Source organism: Myxocyprinus asiaticus, chromosome 11 (assembly GCF_019703515.2).
Source record: "Myxocyprinus asiaticus isolate MX2 ecotype Aquarium Trade chromosome 11, UBuf_Myxa_2, whole genome shotgun sequence".
Lineage (NCBI taxonomy): Eukaryota > Metazoa > Chordata > Actinopteri > Cypriniformes > Catostomidae > Myxocyprinus > Myxocyprinus asiaticus.
In genome coordinates, this window is record NC_059354.1 from 35,645,764 (window position 1) to 35,659,552 (window position 13,789).

The 13,789-nt window shown below is 36.7% G+C and overlaps 1 protein-coding gene across 2 annotated transcripts in view; it reads left to right on the plus strand.

Moving 5' to 3' along the window:
• Positions 1–957: 957 nt before the first annotated feature.
• Positions 958–13,789, plus strand: part of si:ch211-269e2.1 (cohesin subunit SA-2) — a 30,769-nt gene continuing 17,937 nt past the window's right edge. For both annotated transcript variants that reach the window (XM_051710215.1, XM_051710216.1), the window contains exons 1-15: positions 958–1,060; positions 2,489–2,567; positions 2,729–2,813; positions 2,989–3,153; positions 3,326–3,422; positions 3,690–3,766; positions 3,861–3,932; positions 4,055–4,259; positions 4,391–4,542; positions 4,789–4,862; positions 4,946–5,069; positions 6,584–6,679; positions 7,337–7,416; positions 7,806–7,913; positions 8,010–8,127. In XM_051710215.1, the coding sequence (XP_051566175.1) occupies positions 2,527–2,567; positions 2,729–2,813; positions 2,989–3,153; positions 3,326–3,422; positions 3,690–3,766; positions 3,861–3,932; positions 4,055–4,259; positions 4,391–4,542; positions 4,789–4,862; positions 4,946–5,069; positions 6,584–6,679; positions 7,337–7,416; positions 7,806–7,913; positions 8,010–8,127 (1,494 nt within the window). In that variant the 5' untranslated portion in view covers positions 958–1,060; positions 2,489–2,526. The remainder of the gene's footprint in view (positions 1,061–2,488; positions 2,568–2,728; positions 2,814–2,988; positions 3,154–3,325; positions 3,423–3,689; positions 3,767–3,860; positions 3,933–4,054; positions 4,260–4,390; positions 4,543–4,788; positions 4,863–4,945; positions 5,070–6,583; positions 6,680–7,336; positions 7,417–7,805; positions 7,914–8,009; positions 8,128–13,789) is intronic.

Below are 13,789 nucleotides of genomic sequence, written 5' to 3' on the forward strand. Positions count from 1 at the left end.
ATTTACATATGTACAAGTTTATTTACGTACATTATGGTTTCATTCTGATTAAATTTATCACATGAGAAATTTTTCATTTATGAAATATACTGTATAAACAGTTTATTTTTTTAGGATGATTATTATTATCAGTAGAGTACTACTGAACTACTTTGCTCAGTTATTTGTATTTTTCATTTTTATTTGCATATTACACAAACACAGAACAATTAGCACTACATTAAGGAAATACATAAAAAGAGAAATATAGATAGATATAGCATTTACAATATATTAGAAATAAAGGTATAACATTTAAATTAAAATAAAAAGAAACTCAATCAGAAAGAAAAATAAGGTCATAATACTTTTTATTTTTTTGTTTTGTTTTTACTATTATTTGAGTTTAATAGATTTTACAATATGGGATATTTCAGTTAAAAAACTTCAAACCTGTGCAAAGTATCGAGAAATTTGTTCTTATTAATAAAGTATTTATAATGCAAAAAACTAAATTAAAATAGAGAAATATGTCTTTCAATGAAAAAAATTACATTGGAGACAAAAACATGTTTACTCAAAAAATAAATGATGCAGACTTTCTTCCTTCAACTTACAGAATACACCTCAATTGGAAATATCAGCAAAAGTAGCAATCAGACAATTTGTTCGATAGACATTATGCAATATCTTAAAGTGTACTGCTCTTATATTTTTAGAAATGCAATATTTTTCAGGTAAAAAATATTACAAACATCAAAGATTTTTGAATCAAAGAAAAAGTTTGGGCATGATTCTTCTTTCATCAAAACTAATGTTTTTAAAAGTTTGTTGGATTTGATATAAAGTAAAAAAAAATTTAATAAAAAAAAGAATCAACACATTTTGTTACTAATAAATGGACAGACACAACGAGACTTTCTTTGCTCAGTTATGTAATTATAATATACCTCCCCATAACGTGACGTCAGACGTACAGCGCGTTCTCGTTGGCGTGCACGCGGCTATGTTGAACTGGGAGTCGCTAAATCTATACGTGCAGTTTACATAAATCCACCAATCCAGATGACGACTGTCACTGGTAAGATTCGTTAGGCTGCATTTGCATTTTTGCATAGTTGTATATCGTTTAAAAATGTTAATAAAACAGAGAGGTCAACAGTGACTTAATATCCTGATTATCCTTTCTGTGCTTGTTAGTTTCAATAACATATTCAATTGTATGTGATATGTGTCCTGTGATACCTGACAGTGTTGATAAATGTTTGCACCAGTTCGCACATGCAGATCAATGAAACTGCATGTTCTCAGACCAGGCTTTTGTTTCAGAATGACACAAGAACAGAGAGAAGAGAATTCTGACTGACACTGAAATTAGCCAATCAGGTTTTTGGTTTTGTTTTGCTGACGTACGTTTAAACCAATGGCATCAAAGAAGACGGATCTTGATTTTCTTTTTATTAGTGCATTTCTGCGGCCAGACTCTGTTTAAATAATGAATTATTCAGTTGTGGTTCAATGTTTGGTGGAAAACATTTTGACAAGTATGTTGCAAGTTTGTATTTACTGAGGTAAATGAAAGGTCTTTTGTATTACAGTACACCAAAAATCAATGTAGAGCTGAGAATATTGTGTTATTATCACCCAGTGAGGCACGAAGGTGAATAACTGTTTTCTGTTGTCCACAAATGCTTTATCCTGGAAAGGCAATAACAGGCGACTGGTGCAAATATTCTCGAACTTGAATAGGTTAGGTTGGGTTATGAGTGAACTATGTAAATATAAGCAAAAGCACGTGACCTCTTTCTAGGTGCATGTTGGTTAAATTTTATTGCAAGCTGCATGTAGCAATTTGTTTATACTTTCATTACATATTTGAAGTATGACAAATTGCATAGAATTACAGTGTATTAGGGCAGGGGTCTTCAACAATTTTTGGACCAAGGACCCCTAGGTAGGTAGAGAGACGGAGCCTGGACCCCTGTTACATATGGTATAAAATTGAGTGTTGCGTTTTATGCCTATAAAAACGTGTATGGTAGGCTAGCATATTATTGTATGTACATACTTTATGATGTTTATGTTGCAAAGCTTTTGAAATAATCATTAAATAATGTACAGCAGTGGTCTGCAACCTTTCTGACATGAAGTGAAATTTTCCATTTTCCTTGTTAATCACTGTTCCATACCCCTCATTTATGAAAAGAACAGGACAGATAGATAGACAGACAGATAGACACAGACCAACAGATAGATAGACAGACAGACAGACAGACAGACCCTGTCCATGCAGAATAATTTTTTTTTTTATAAGGTTACTAATATGAAGTCTGCATCTCATGTGAGTGTTCATGATTTTATACGTGTGCTTTAAAATTACACTATTTCTATTGGAGTAAAACTTTTTTAATGAGTAAAAAATTACTGTGTGCACCTTCAGCCTCTCAAAATGGTCTTTTTACAGAATTGATTATTTATTTATTTATTTATTTATTTTTGTAATTCAAAGGAGCATCAGTCCCTAGTCCAACAATGATCTGAGAGGAGATGATAGCAGAACCAACTCTACTGTCCAGATCGGTGCAAAAGTGAGATATGCAAAAATGTCCTTTGGATATTCATCAAACAACAGACTTATTTATTTAGCCATATTTGATTATTTCGATTTTATTATCCAAAGTAATTACCCTTATTATTCAAGGTGAGCTATGTGTGCGGATAAACATTTGCATGTGCATACTGTTTTCAGAGAGAACTCCATAGTCGACATCTCTTCCTGTGCATCTGTGCATCACCTCTCAAGTGAGATAAATGAGAACAGACAGAAGACTGTGGTATGAGCTGGCACTCCTCTCTCTCAAATACTATTTCTCACATGTTTCCACATGTTGTAAAAAACCCAACCACTGGCTACTTTACAATAATACAACAGACATGCTTTCCTTTGAGATACAATATAAGACCGTTTGTAGTCTGTAGAGTCTGTACGTACTTTGTGTGTGTTTGCAGAGAGGAAAGAGGAAAGCCAGGGAATGCTCTGAGAATGTCAAATGTAAGCGTTCAAAGAGCAGTAGTGGCAGTCTGGGAAGAGCAGAGGAGGAACAGCTCAAAAATGGAGACGTGGAGGCCGTTACTCTGTTTGAGGTGGTCAGCATGGGCAGGAATGCAATGCAGGTGTGTACATACATGTCAAGAAATCAGCATAATCTGCCCTCACAATTCTCTACTATAAATAAAAACGAATAACTACTTAAGCAGTCTCAAAGTTTTTTTACGGTCATGTAGATTAAAAAAAAAATATTGTTTTGTGCTACTTACTGATTGATCATGGTATGTTTTGTGAAAGGCCGTGGTGGATGACTGGATTGATGCATATGCCGTAGACAGAGACGCAGCACTGCTGGATCTCATCAGCTTCTTTATTCAGTGTTCAGGATGCAAAGGCAAGATTTGCAGTGTCAAAGAGACTGGGGGCTGTTCGTGACTTATCAGCTGATCAATGTTTTTTCAAATATATTTCTAATAAATATATTGTAGGCACCACTTAGACCTTTATTCTACACATATTATTTGTGACATCTAAAATAACTTGTACTCTATAGAATATATTCTAGAGATTTAGAAAACTAAAAAGGTTTCATTTGATTCATTATAAGTGGTTGATGTTATTTTGTGGCTTTTGTCTGTGAATGCTGTTTACACTTTTAAAGGGATGGTTACTGCTGAGATGTTTCAGAGCAAACAGGGTACTGACGTCATGAGTAAAATGGTGGAGGATCTGGATGAGGTATGGCATCCAAAGTGTTCATCATTTAATGCTTTTCCACATTCCCCACTCTGACTGTTGACATATCTGTTTGTGTTTTTTTTGGGAATTGCAGGACACAGGTTTACAATACAAGAAGTTCCTTGCGTTTCCATGGATTTTAACTGTCACGTGGCCTCTAGACATGGTATGGATCAGTCTGCTTTTCCATTCTCTTATATTGAAAAAAAGCTGAAAAGATTTGCCCTGAAAGTGTATTACTACAATTTTTAATCAAAAGTATTTTTTCCATCTCTCTATCTTCTGTAGGACAGTGGAGAGTATCCACTAATAATGCCCGGTCTGTACTGGAAGAGGTTTCGTACACATTTCTGTGAGTTTGTATCGGTGCTAGTGGCCCAGTGTCAGAACTGTGTCATCTTTGACGGCTACCTCTTGAACACACTCATTTCGCTGCTGACAGAGCTCTCAGATTCCAGAGTTCGTGCTTTCAGACACACCTGTACACTGGCAGGTAAGATCACCTGGCCCACTAATTCCTCTTGACTTGAATCACTCACATTTCAAAGGCTGCATGTCAGAGAAGGTTGACTGCATTTTTGCCACTGATGTTGTGCGTGTTTCTGGTCATATGGTGTCCTGCAGCAGTGAAGCTTCTCAGTGCTCTGGTAAATGTGGCTCTCAACCTCAGTGTCAGCATCGATAATAGTCAGCGGCTATATGAAGTCGAGCTGCCCAAGACCCCCAGCAAACGGGCATCTCCTAGGCTGGAAAGGATCCAGAGAAAGATCAGTGAGGTTAGACTCTGACTGCATGTCTGATTAAAAAATGTAACATTTCTACACACAGATCTTTCTCGAGTTAAATAGTCAGGCAATTGGTTCATAAAGCATAGTATTGACCTGTCTTAAAAAGTGGTGACTTTTAAGAGATTTTTGTGGATTTTAACTTTTTAGTTGAAAGAAAAAGTCATTCCATGATGAACTGAACAGAAAACAAAAGCTGTGAATTCTGAAACAAATTTAAATACTTTCTCTCCTCAGTTACAGGACAGGAAATTTGAAATCGAGAACATGGTGGATGCCATTTTCAAAGCAGTCTTCCTGAAGAGATACAGGTAGTCTTTATTTCAAACACACTTATAGCCCTCTGTTCTTTAAAAAAGACTATGTGTCATCATCACTGTGTGGTGAATTGCAGAGATGTGATTCCTGAAATCAGGGCCATCTGTATGGAAGAACTGACAGTGTGGATGAAGCTTTATAGTTCAGTGTTTCTGAACGACAGCTACTTGAAGTACGTTGGATGGATGATGCATGACAAGGTAGGTGAGCCAGTAGCCTAGTGGTTAAAGAGCTGGGCTCATAAGCAGGGGATTTAAGGTTCAAACCCCATAAGTGGTGATCCTTGACTCAAATGGGTCATATGAGAACTTGTCTTTGATCTTTTGAGAGATAAATACATTCTGTAACTTTTCTTGTCCAAAAAGACAATTTATTGTAAATACATTGCATAAATGTCTTGTTCTGAAATCCTTTGTCAGAAACCTAAATTCATTAACACATTTATGTTGCCTACATGTGCTGTCAGAATTATCCTACTTCCCACTTCTGAAGTGGTAATTGCGAGTTACCGTGCTCAAGTGCTTTGTTGTCGGAAAGAACAAGAACAATGGACATGCCAGGTTCGTTCATGCATATTTCTTGAGGAACTTTTATTTTGACACCGTAATACATATTACTCTGTTAGCTTGCTGACAATAATTACATTTTGGTCAAATACAAGCAACATGCATCAAATGGTTGCTTATATACAGTACGTACATGTACATGTACTGTATATGAACTAAACGATAAGCACTAACAATTAGCTGTATTTAGAAAAATAAATAAAACCTGTCATTGTGTGCGGTCCATTTAGTAGTGATCATCCCTGTGCTATTCCCTTTGAAGACTTTTGCATCCACTGTGGGAGCTTTGGAGGGCTGAAAGGTGTGGGGCTTAAAAATAACGTTTATTCGGAACTCACCTTTTAAGTCATTTTTATTGGAAATTCTGTTTGAAGCAATCTCACAGCATGGCTATCATGATTGTTCTCCCTTCAAAGTGCCCTTCTTAGGCTGATTTATCCCATTTGGAACCTAGGGATTCTCCACAGAAACTGTCCTCTTCTCCACCATATTGAAAGTTTACATTTACACATTTGGCAGACGCTTTTATCCAAAGTGACTCACAGACCTACTTATTACAGGGACAATACCCCCAGAGCAACCTGGAGTTAAGTGCCTTGCTCAAGGACACAATGGTGGTGGCTGTGGGGATCGAACCAGCAACCTGATTACCAGTTATTTGCTTTAGCCCACTGCGCCACCACTACATCTCCCAACTCAGAAACTTGGGTATCACAATTATCTCCAAGTTTCCCAGTCGTTATTACGACTTGAAGGGTCATTCATGTGCAACTTCTGAGTGGGAAACTTAAATTTATGATAATTCCGATAGCACAAAAAGGAAGCATCATGTCAATGTTGCTGCTTTGGGCTGGTCAGTCACGGTAAGGTAGTAAGAAAGAAGTAAGATTGATGCTGTTATTCCTTAACACCAGAAGAACTAATGATAACAGAAAACTGTTGGAAAGTCTGCCAAGTTTTGCACTTTTCTTGGCAGTGTGTAGCACCTGCCATTTTGCATATCCTTCTTAAGTTTATTTTTAACAATGTCCCTGATCATTTTAATCCAACCTTAAAAGTTTGAGTGGCACATATCAGCACGGGTTGTTTTGTGAACCTGTCAAAATGTGACTTCTGACTGCATTTTCCATTTTTTGATTGTTCCGCAGCAACCTGATGTGCGTCTGAAATGTGTGCTGGGTCTACAGGGACTTTATCAGGATCAAATAAGTCCCAAAATGGACCTTTTCACAATTCGGTTTAAGGTAACAACTGCTTCTGCTTTCTGACACTTTATCCTAATAATGCAGGACATGACAAATTTCCAGCAATAAGTAATTTGTCTGTCCATTTGTCTGTCCACACTGAAAAAAAAATTCTCAGATTTACATGGGCAAGATCGCTTTATTTTGTCACGCCAGGGTGACAGTGTGATTATAGGCTCAAACCATACCCGAAATTGATTTCAGTGGAGAAGAAAAATCTATACTTGAAGTTTGTGAACTGAATTGCTGTGAGTTTGTCCTCAAACTTTTGCATTTTTGTTGTTTTGCCCAAACTTCTCAAATGGACGCAGTCCTTAATTTTTTTTGTCAGTTTTTAAGTTCATGTTCAGTGAAGCTCCAGTGTGACAGACAAGAGGGCATGATTGCTGATTGGCAGGCTGAAAAAACCCCTCAGGTTTGCCTTGGGCTTAGTATTCCCACACTGACCTGATAGCTTCCCACAGGAACCCACCCTCACCATACCCTCACTAACAGCAGCAAACACATTAGCACAACCACGATTTAAAGAGCTCTTTAAGTGCTGTTGTGGGTCTCTAAACTGCAGGTCGTATTGTAGGTTTTGAGATCAGATTGCTCTCACAGTGGCTAGTTAAAGTGTTTGTTTATGTGAGCAATTGAACACTGTCTCTGTTGAAGGAGCGGATGATCTCCATGACACTGGATAAAGACCATGAAGTGGCAATACAGGCCGTGAGATTGCTCATGGTCATCTCCCAGTGAGTTTCTCTCCCCTGCTCTCCATGGAATGTTGTCTATATCTCATAAAGTGTGATACATATAAAGTGGGGTTTAAAAGTCCACATTGTAAATCTGGGATTCAAAATCGATTTTAAAATTGGAAAGAAATAAAGTACCAGTACAAAGAAACATGCTGCATGCTGTCATTAAAGTAAAAGAGCGACATACCAAATACTTATAAATTCAGAAATCATTATGCAAACAATCAATTAAAAAATAAGCTCTTTTACATTAGGAAAATTCAAAATAGAAGCTTTTTTAAAAGTGAGCTTTTGAACCTCACTACATGTGATCATCCATTGTTCTCTTTTGAAGTATTCAGGTCTGGGTTTCATGTAATAGCTCAAATTGATCCCTTTTGTGTTAGATCCTGTGAGGATTTTCTAAGTCCTGATGACTATAAGCAGGTGTTCCAGTTTGTGTACTGCTCCCACAGACCTCTTGCTAGCACAGCGGGTGAATTCCTCTACAATAGGTCTGTGTTCATATGTTGTCTGTCTTCGATAGCTTATAACTGGTATTATAGTGTGAGTTTGTGAATGCTAACATTATGGCATTTCATGGTTCTTAGGCTGCTGAGTAACCCTGAATTATCAAGGCCCAGAGATGCTGCCTCTGAACAGGACAGGCACAGAGAGCTAATGTTAGCCAGAGTCCGAGCCCTTATCCGTTTCCACACAGAGAGTGAGGTATGTGTAACAGTGTGCTCTTCACTTGTTAACTCCACGTGTGCATGTGCGGCTTTCACTTAAAATAAAAATGAGAATGTGTTGGAAATGAGGTCTGGCAGTGCCCTTCAGGGGCGCAAAAAAAGCTATTTGGAAGATGTCCGAATAAAGCACGTGTGAACAAATGCGCGTGCATGTATCCACCTTTTTCCTGAACGTGGAAGTGTTCCACGATTCGCCTGTTTTCAATTTCCGGTCTCCAGTGTTTTTGCTCACATCGGCGTTTATTCTTTGCGGGTTATGTGATGTTACATTTGTAAACATTTTCAAAAACGTGGCTTTAAAGTGCCGATACTTAGTCAAGATGACCTTTTTTTTTTTTTTTTTTTGACAGTGCCTCACCTGAGTATGTAGATGTCATGAAGCGATGGTCCGAGGTTTGTTTTGTTGATATAATTAACTACTTTGTGTTGTTATGACAGACAACAACTGCACAAGTTGAGCCTGAAATTAATTTTTACTCCAAATAACACTTAAATGGTTTGTGTTCTCTCTCTGAATCGTTCGTTTCGGTAGTTTTTACATTGTGTCTCGAGACCAGAAACACAAAACTTTCAATTAGAATCATCATAGCCCCGGCCATTGCTTGCTCAGGAAAACTGTGGATTAGACGCAGATATTGCATATATTAAATGCGTTCCACATCTGTTCGTTTTAATGCAGGGTTCCCACGGATCCTTAAAAAGTCTTAAATTCAGTTTTCTGAAATTGAAAGTCATAAAAAGTCTTAAACATCTTAAATTATACAAATTAAATTAAATAAATGCATGCGCTGCATCCTTCAAAGTGAAAACACGGCTCTGTTGTATTTTCTCCTATTACGCGGGGGCTTGTCAGTGTTTTCAGCTGTTGTGGAGCAGTTCACAATCATTAGGCCATATTGGAAATGTATGACAAGCGATTACTAATGATCAGCTATTGGTGATGATGATGATGTAGTGTTGATGAAATATGACAATATTTACTTTTAATTGTTTGTATTGTAATACGTTGTAGGTAGGGCTGGCCATTTTTTTCAGATTTTTCAGATTAATTTGAATTTGCGTTTTGAAACGGTTTTTTATTTTTATTTTTTTTTCAATCGAGAAATGGAGATATTGCAAATTCTGTAGTTAGATACGTTGTAAACCACCAAAGGCTGAATAAAGGAGAGAACAAGAATTCATAGCACTTGTCTTAATGCCGCTGCCGATCTGATCAGCTGCACATGTGTGGCGCGCTCCAAATGAACGAGACATGGAGACTGATATTAAAGACAGCAGTAATATTCCCAGTGCGGTTGTACACAGTGTGATTGTAGCTCAGCTTCATCCATCATGCAGGTCTACACCGGCTTAAGACCATAACTGTCCTTCCACGTTTCAAGTGTACTGCATCTATAGCCAACATTTGGCAAGCAATAATTTTGACAAACTTTGCTAGATGAATTGTAATGATAAATTATTTCATATTGCTGCGCTGCTATGAGCACTTTCTAGATATACTTGATAATTTATAGATATTGATTTCTAGATAACTTTCCAGATAGACTTGGTTTAGATAAAATGAATATCTACACTGGCTAAGAATTATTTTGCAGTTTTCTTATTCTATTATCTCTGAACATCTGGGTTTATTAGATTTTAATTTATTTTACATTTGCACTCTGTTGATAACTTCCCCCTGTGGTGCATTTGTAAATGTTTCTTGCACACCTTTGTTTCCTATAATGAAAAGAACTTGGATTTCTCTAACCAGGTTGCCTTGCATTCTAATAAAGAACATACAATTTGAATAATGTTGGAGTACATTTAAAAGTTGAAAAAATCGAATCTTGTATCGTCCATAAGTTTGATAAAAATCGAGATTTTATTTTTTTGCCATATCGCCCAGTCCTAGTTGTAGATTATTGTAGGAGTGCACATTTTATATCCATTATTTGTTTGAATGAGTGGCTAGAGGCAGTGAAGCGCAAGCATATCAAAACAAGAGTCCCTGGTGTATTTTAAAGTTATAGTGCCTTTAAAGTTAAAAGTTCCACGCTATGAATCAAATCACTGACTTACATTAAATAAAAACATTACATCGTACCGGGAGACTCTGAGAAGTGGTGGTACACAAGAAAAACTGCCGGTACTCTGTTGACTAAATTAGAGAAGTGCAGGTACTGCGTACCGGTGAGTACCCGCCCACTTCAAGCACTGAGCACAATCGGTCGACCTCTAATTTGTATCTATTTACATAATGGTACATAAACCAATTTTAATGTGATATACACTGGTGGCCAAAAGTTTGGAATAATGTACAGATTTTGCTCTTATGGAAAGAAATTGGTACTCTTATTCACCAAAGTGGCATTCAACTGATCACAATGTATAGTCAGGACATTAATAACGTGAAAAATTACTATTATAATTTGAAAACAATTTTCAGAACTTCTTAAACTACTTCAAAGACTTCTCAAAAAAATCCTCCACGTGCAGCAATTACAGCTTTGCAGATCCTTGACATTCTAGCTGTCAGTTTGTCCAGATACTCAGGTGACATTTCACCCCACGCTTCCTGTAGCACTTGCCATAGATGATGTCTTGTCGGGCACTTCTCACGCACCTTACAGTCTAGCTGATCCCACAAAAGCTCAATGCGGTTAAGATCCATAACACTCTTCTCCAATTATCTGTTGTCCAATGTCTGTGTTTCTTTGCCCAATCTAACCTTTTCTTTTTGTTTTTCGGTTTCAAAAGTGGCTATTTCTTTGCAATTCTTCCCATAAGGCCTGCAGCCCTGAGTCTTCTCTTTACTGTTGTAAACACTCTGCAGCAACCCTGTAATGTATACAGTTCCCATATTCTGTGATCTTTTACTTTACACCTGGCTGTACTGCACTAATGTCAGTCTTTGTTGTCTTTCAGCCTTTCTGAAAAATAATCAAATATTATGAAAAGTAATAAAAAATGTGAACGAAATATAAAACCTAAAAATAATGATTAGAAAATGTTTTGTATAAGGTATTTTTAGGTTATCCCACAAAAACAACCTTGCAACATTCAGGGAATGTTAGTTTATGGTTATAAAATAAAGATCCTAAAGAGAACGTTCTTAGAACGTTAGGAATTAGTTCCCAAAAAAATAACCAAATGAGAACCATATGCTAACATTAGGGGAACGTTCTGTGTTTGCTGGGTCTTAGCAGTATGGAATGAACATAGAATGTGTAGGATGCACCAATCCTATACACACTTGTGTCAAGTTCTTAAAAATGTAATCTTTGTGTTCAATTTGGTCTTATACATTTTACAAATGTTTTTTAAATTTAAAAAATGTCATGTGGTCTAACCATAGAGTAAAAGGTAATGTAACACTTTCTTTGCATCTTGAATATATGAGAGGATAAACAACTTAATCTTTAATTTAAAAAAAGTTTTGAAACACATTTTTCAAGGTAAAAAAATATTTTTTATACATATGATTTTGTTTAGTCAAAAACATCACTACATTTTCTCAGGGTGACACCACATGACCAGAACAAAATGTGTCTTTTCATAAAAAATAAAAAATAATTTTTTTAAAATCTTCACACTGTCTTGAGGGTCTCAATGTGTCCACTCTGTTTTATGGTCAACATAAACAACAAATACATGTTGGTTACACCACATGACTTGAATCATATTTTTTTTTTTTTTTAATTTCACTGCTTACTTTTTTTTTAAAGAAATGACAATAAAAGATTATTCTGCAGTTGTCATGCCAACATTTATTATTTCAAGAATTTCAGCTTTTTTTCTGTTTCTGGACACCACATGGCATATTTTACTTTAAGCCCCAGAAAAAATATCAATATGACTTTGAATTTGAACATTTAAAATATGCTCAAGAGGTGTATTCAAGTAAATGTTTAGTGTGAATTGCATTTTTATGTATTTTTAGTTGAATAGATCTGGAGAAAAAAAAAATGAGCGTCACGTCATTGACCCTTAAACATGGCCATAATATACACCTGTTACCCTCTGTTATTGTATTTTATGATTATTTTTGTGAATAAAATCCATGTTATGATCATGAAAGAAACAGACACACGCACACACATTTGTTTCTACTCCAATAATCGAACTATAAGGGAAGTTTGGGCTGTTTATATGATGGATGCTTAAACAGTGGTGCAAAAAGATGTTATACACACAAAAGTGTTTTATGGGCGAAAACCTGAAAATGTTTGAATTAAAAACATGTTCATGTTGTAACTGTACATTTGTCATAGCAATATCTTACCTTCTGTTCTCTTCTTTTTAAAGAAATACAAAATAATTCCTCTAACTGTTCTCTTTGCCATTTCTGCAAGTCTGCGAAACTTGAAAACTTACATTACCTACAGTGGCGGAAGTTTCTTGTGAACACTGAGAAGGACAAGTCAACTATCGTTACTAAATTCCGACATACCTGTTTGCCAGTGTTTTCAGAAAACCGGTGCCTTTTTGCAGTGGATAGAGAGCTCGTGGGCTCATGGTTGCCAGATTGCGTGACTAAAGCGTCACACTGGCAGAATTTTCCAAACTGTGTAAGTGTAAATATCTGATTGGGGGATTTCACCTCTTGAAATCTAGCAACCCCAAACATGTCGAAATCTAATATTTAAAGACTGTTATTTATCAGACATAGAGAATTAAATATTTTACTTGCATGATTAGTTCTGTGTAATACATGACACAAGTGATCCAAAGGGGATTGTAACGGGGGATGCTGGTTTTACAAAGCGGATGGTATTTGGTATTTCTTGCAACAAGGGGGATTGCATCCCCCCTAACCCTGCCTATACCTGGATCGTTATTGTCTCTGATACTTACGTTTTTTGACGGATTGGGTATCCGTACGACGAGACCGATCCAAATCCGACACTGTGTGTTAGTCATGCTCGTTTACGTCAAGCTTTAAAACTGACACAAAAAAAAAAAAAAACCATCCTTAAAGAACTCATGTGACATGCATTTTATTCAAAGCCACTTGAAGACATGCAATAGCTTTGTGAATCACAAAAGGCAATGTTTAATAAGTATGCATGCGCATCGCATTAGTGAATGGTGCTGCTCTGTTCATACACAGACATACTGTAGCACACGCAGGCTGGTGAGGCGGTCGCGGCCATTTTCAGCCCTCAGAGCTCGCGGCTATTTTCACATGTGAGTACTACTCATGAACATCTCAGATGTAGATGCTCAGTAGTTCAGTTAACTTGTTATATGCATTTAGAATGGCACCAGAGGAGCATTTTACCAGAATTTGAAAAAGAAGCTTATTAAACTACTGTGAAGCCTGCATACTTAGGGTTGCCACCCATCCTGGTTTTCCGGGATCATCCCGGTTTTTCACCATCTGTCCTGGAAAAATAAAATTCCATTTTGCATCCCGGAATTTCAGTATTTTCCAGACGATTGTAAAATTTGTCTGATGAACACTTTAGTGCATGGCCATGCTGAGCAGCTGCGCTCAAGAGCAGCAAACCCCAATGTTATGCTTTGTACGCAAAAACAAAAGCAGCAGAAACTTGTTTCGATCAAATAAAATGCGAGATATTCTGTTTGCCTGCAAGTCTGGGAGTACTCTACCTAGATGCTTGACTTATAGAGAACAAATGGTGAGCTTTGACTCA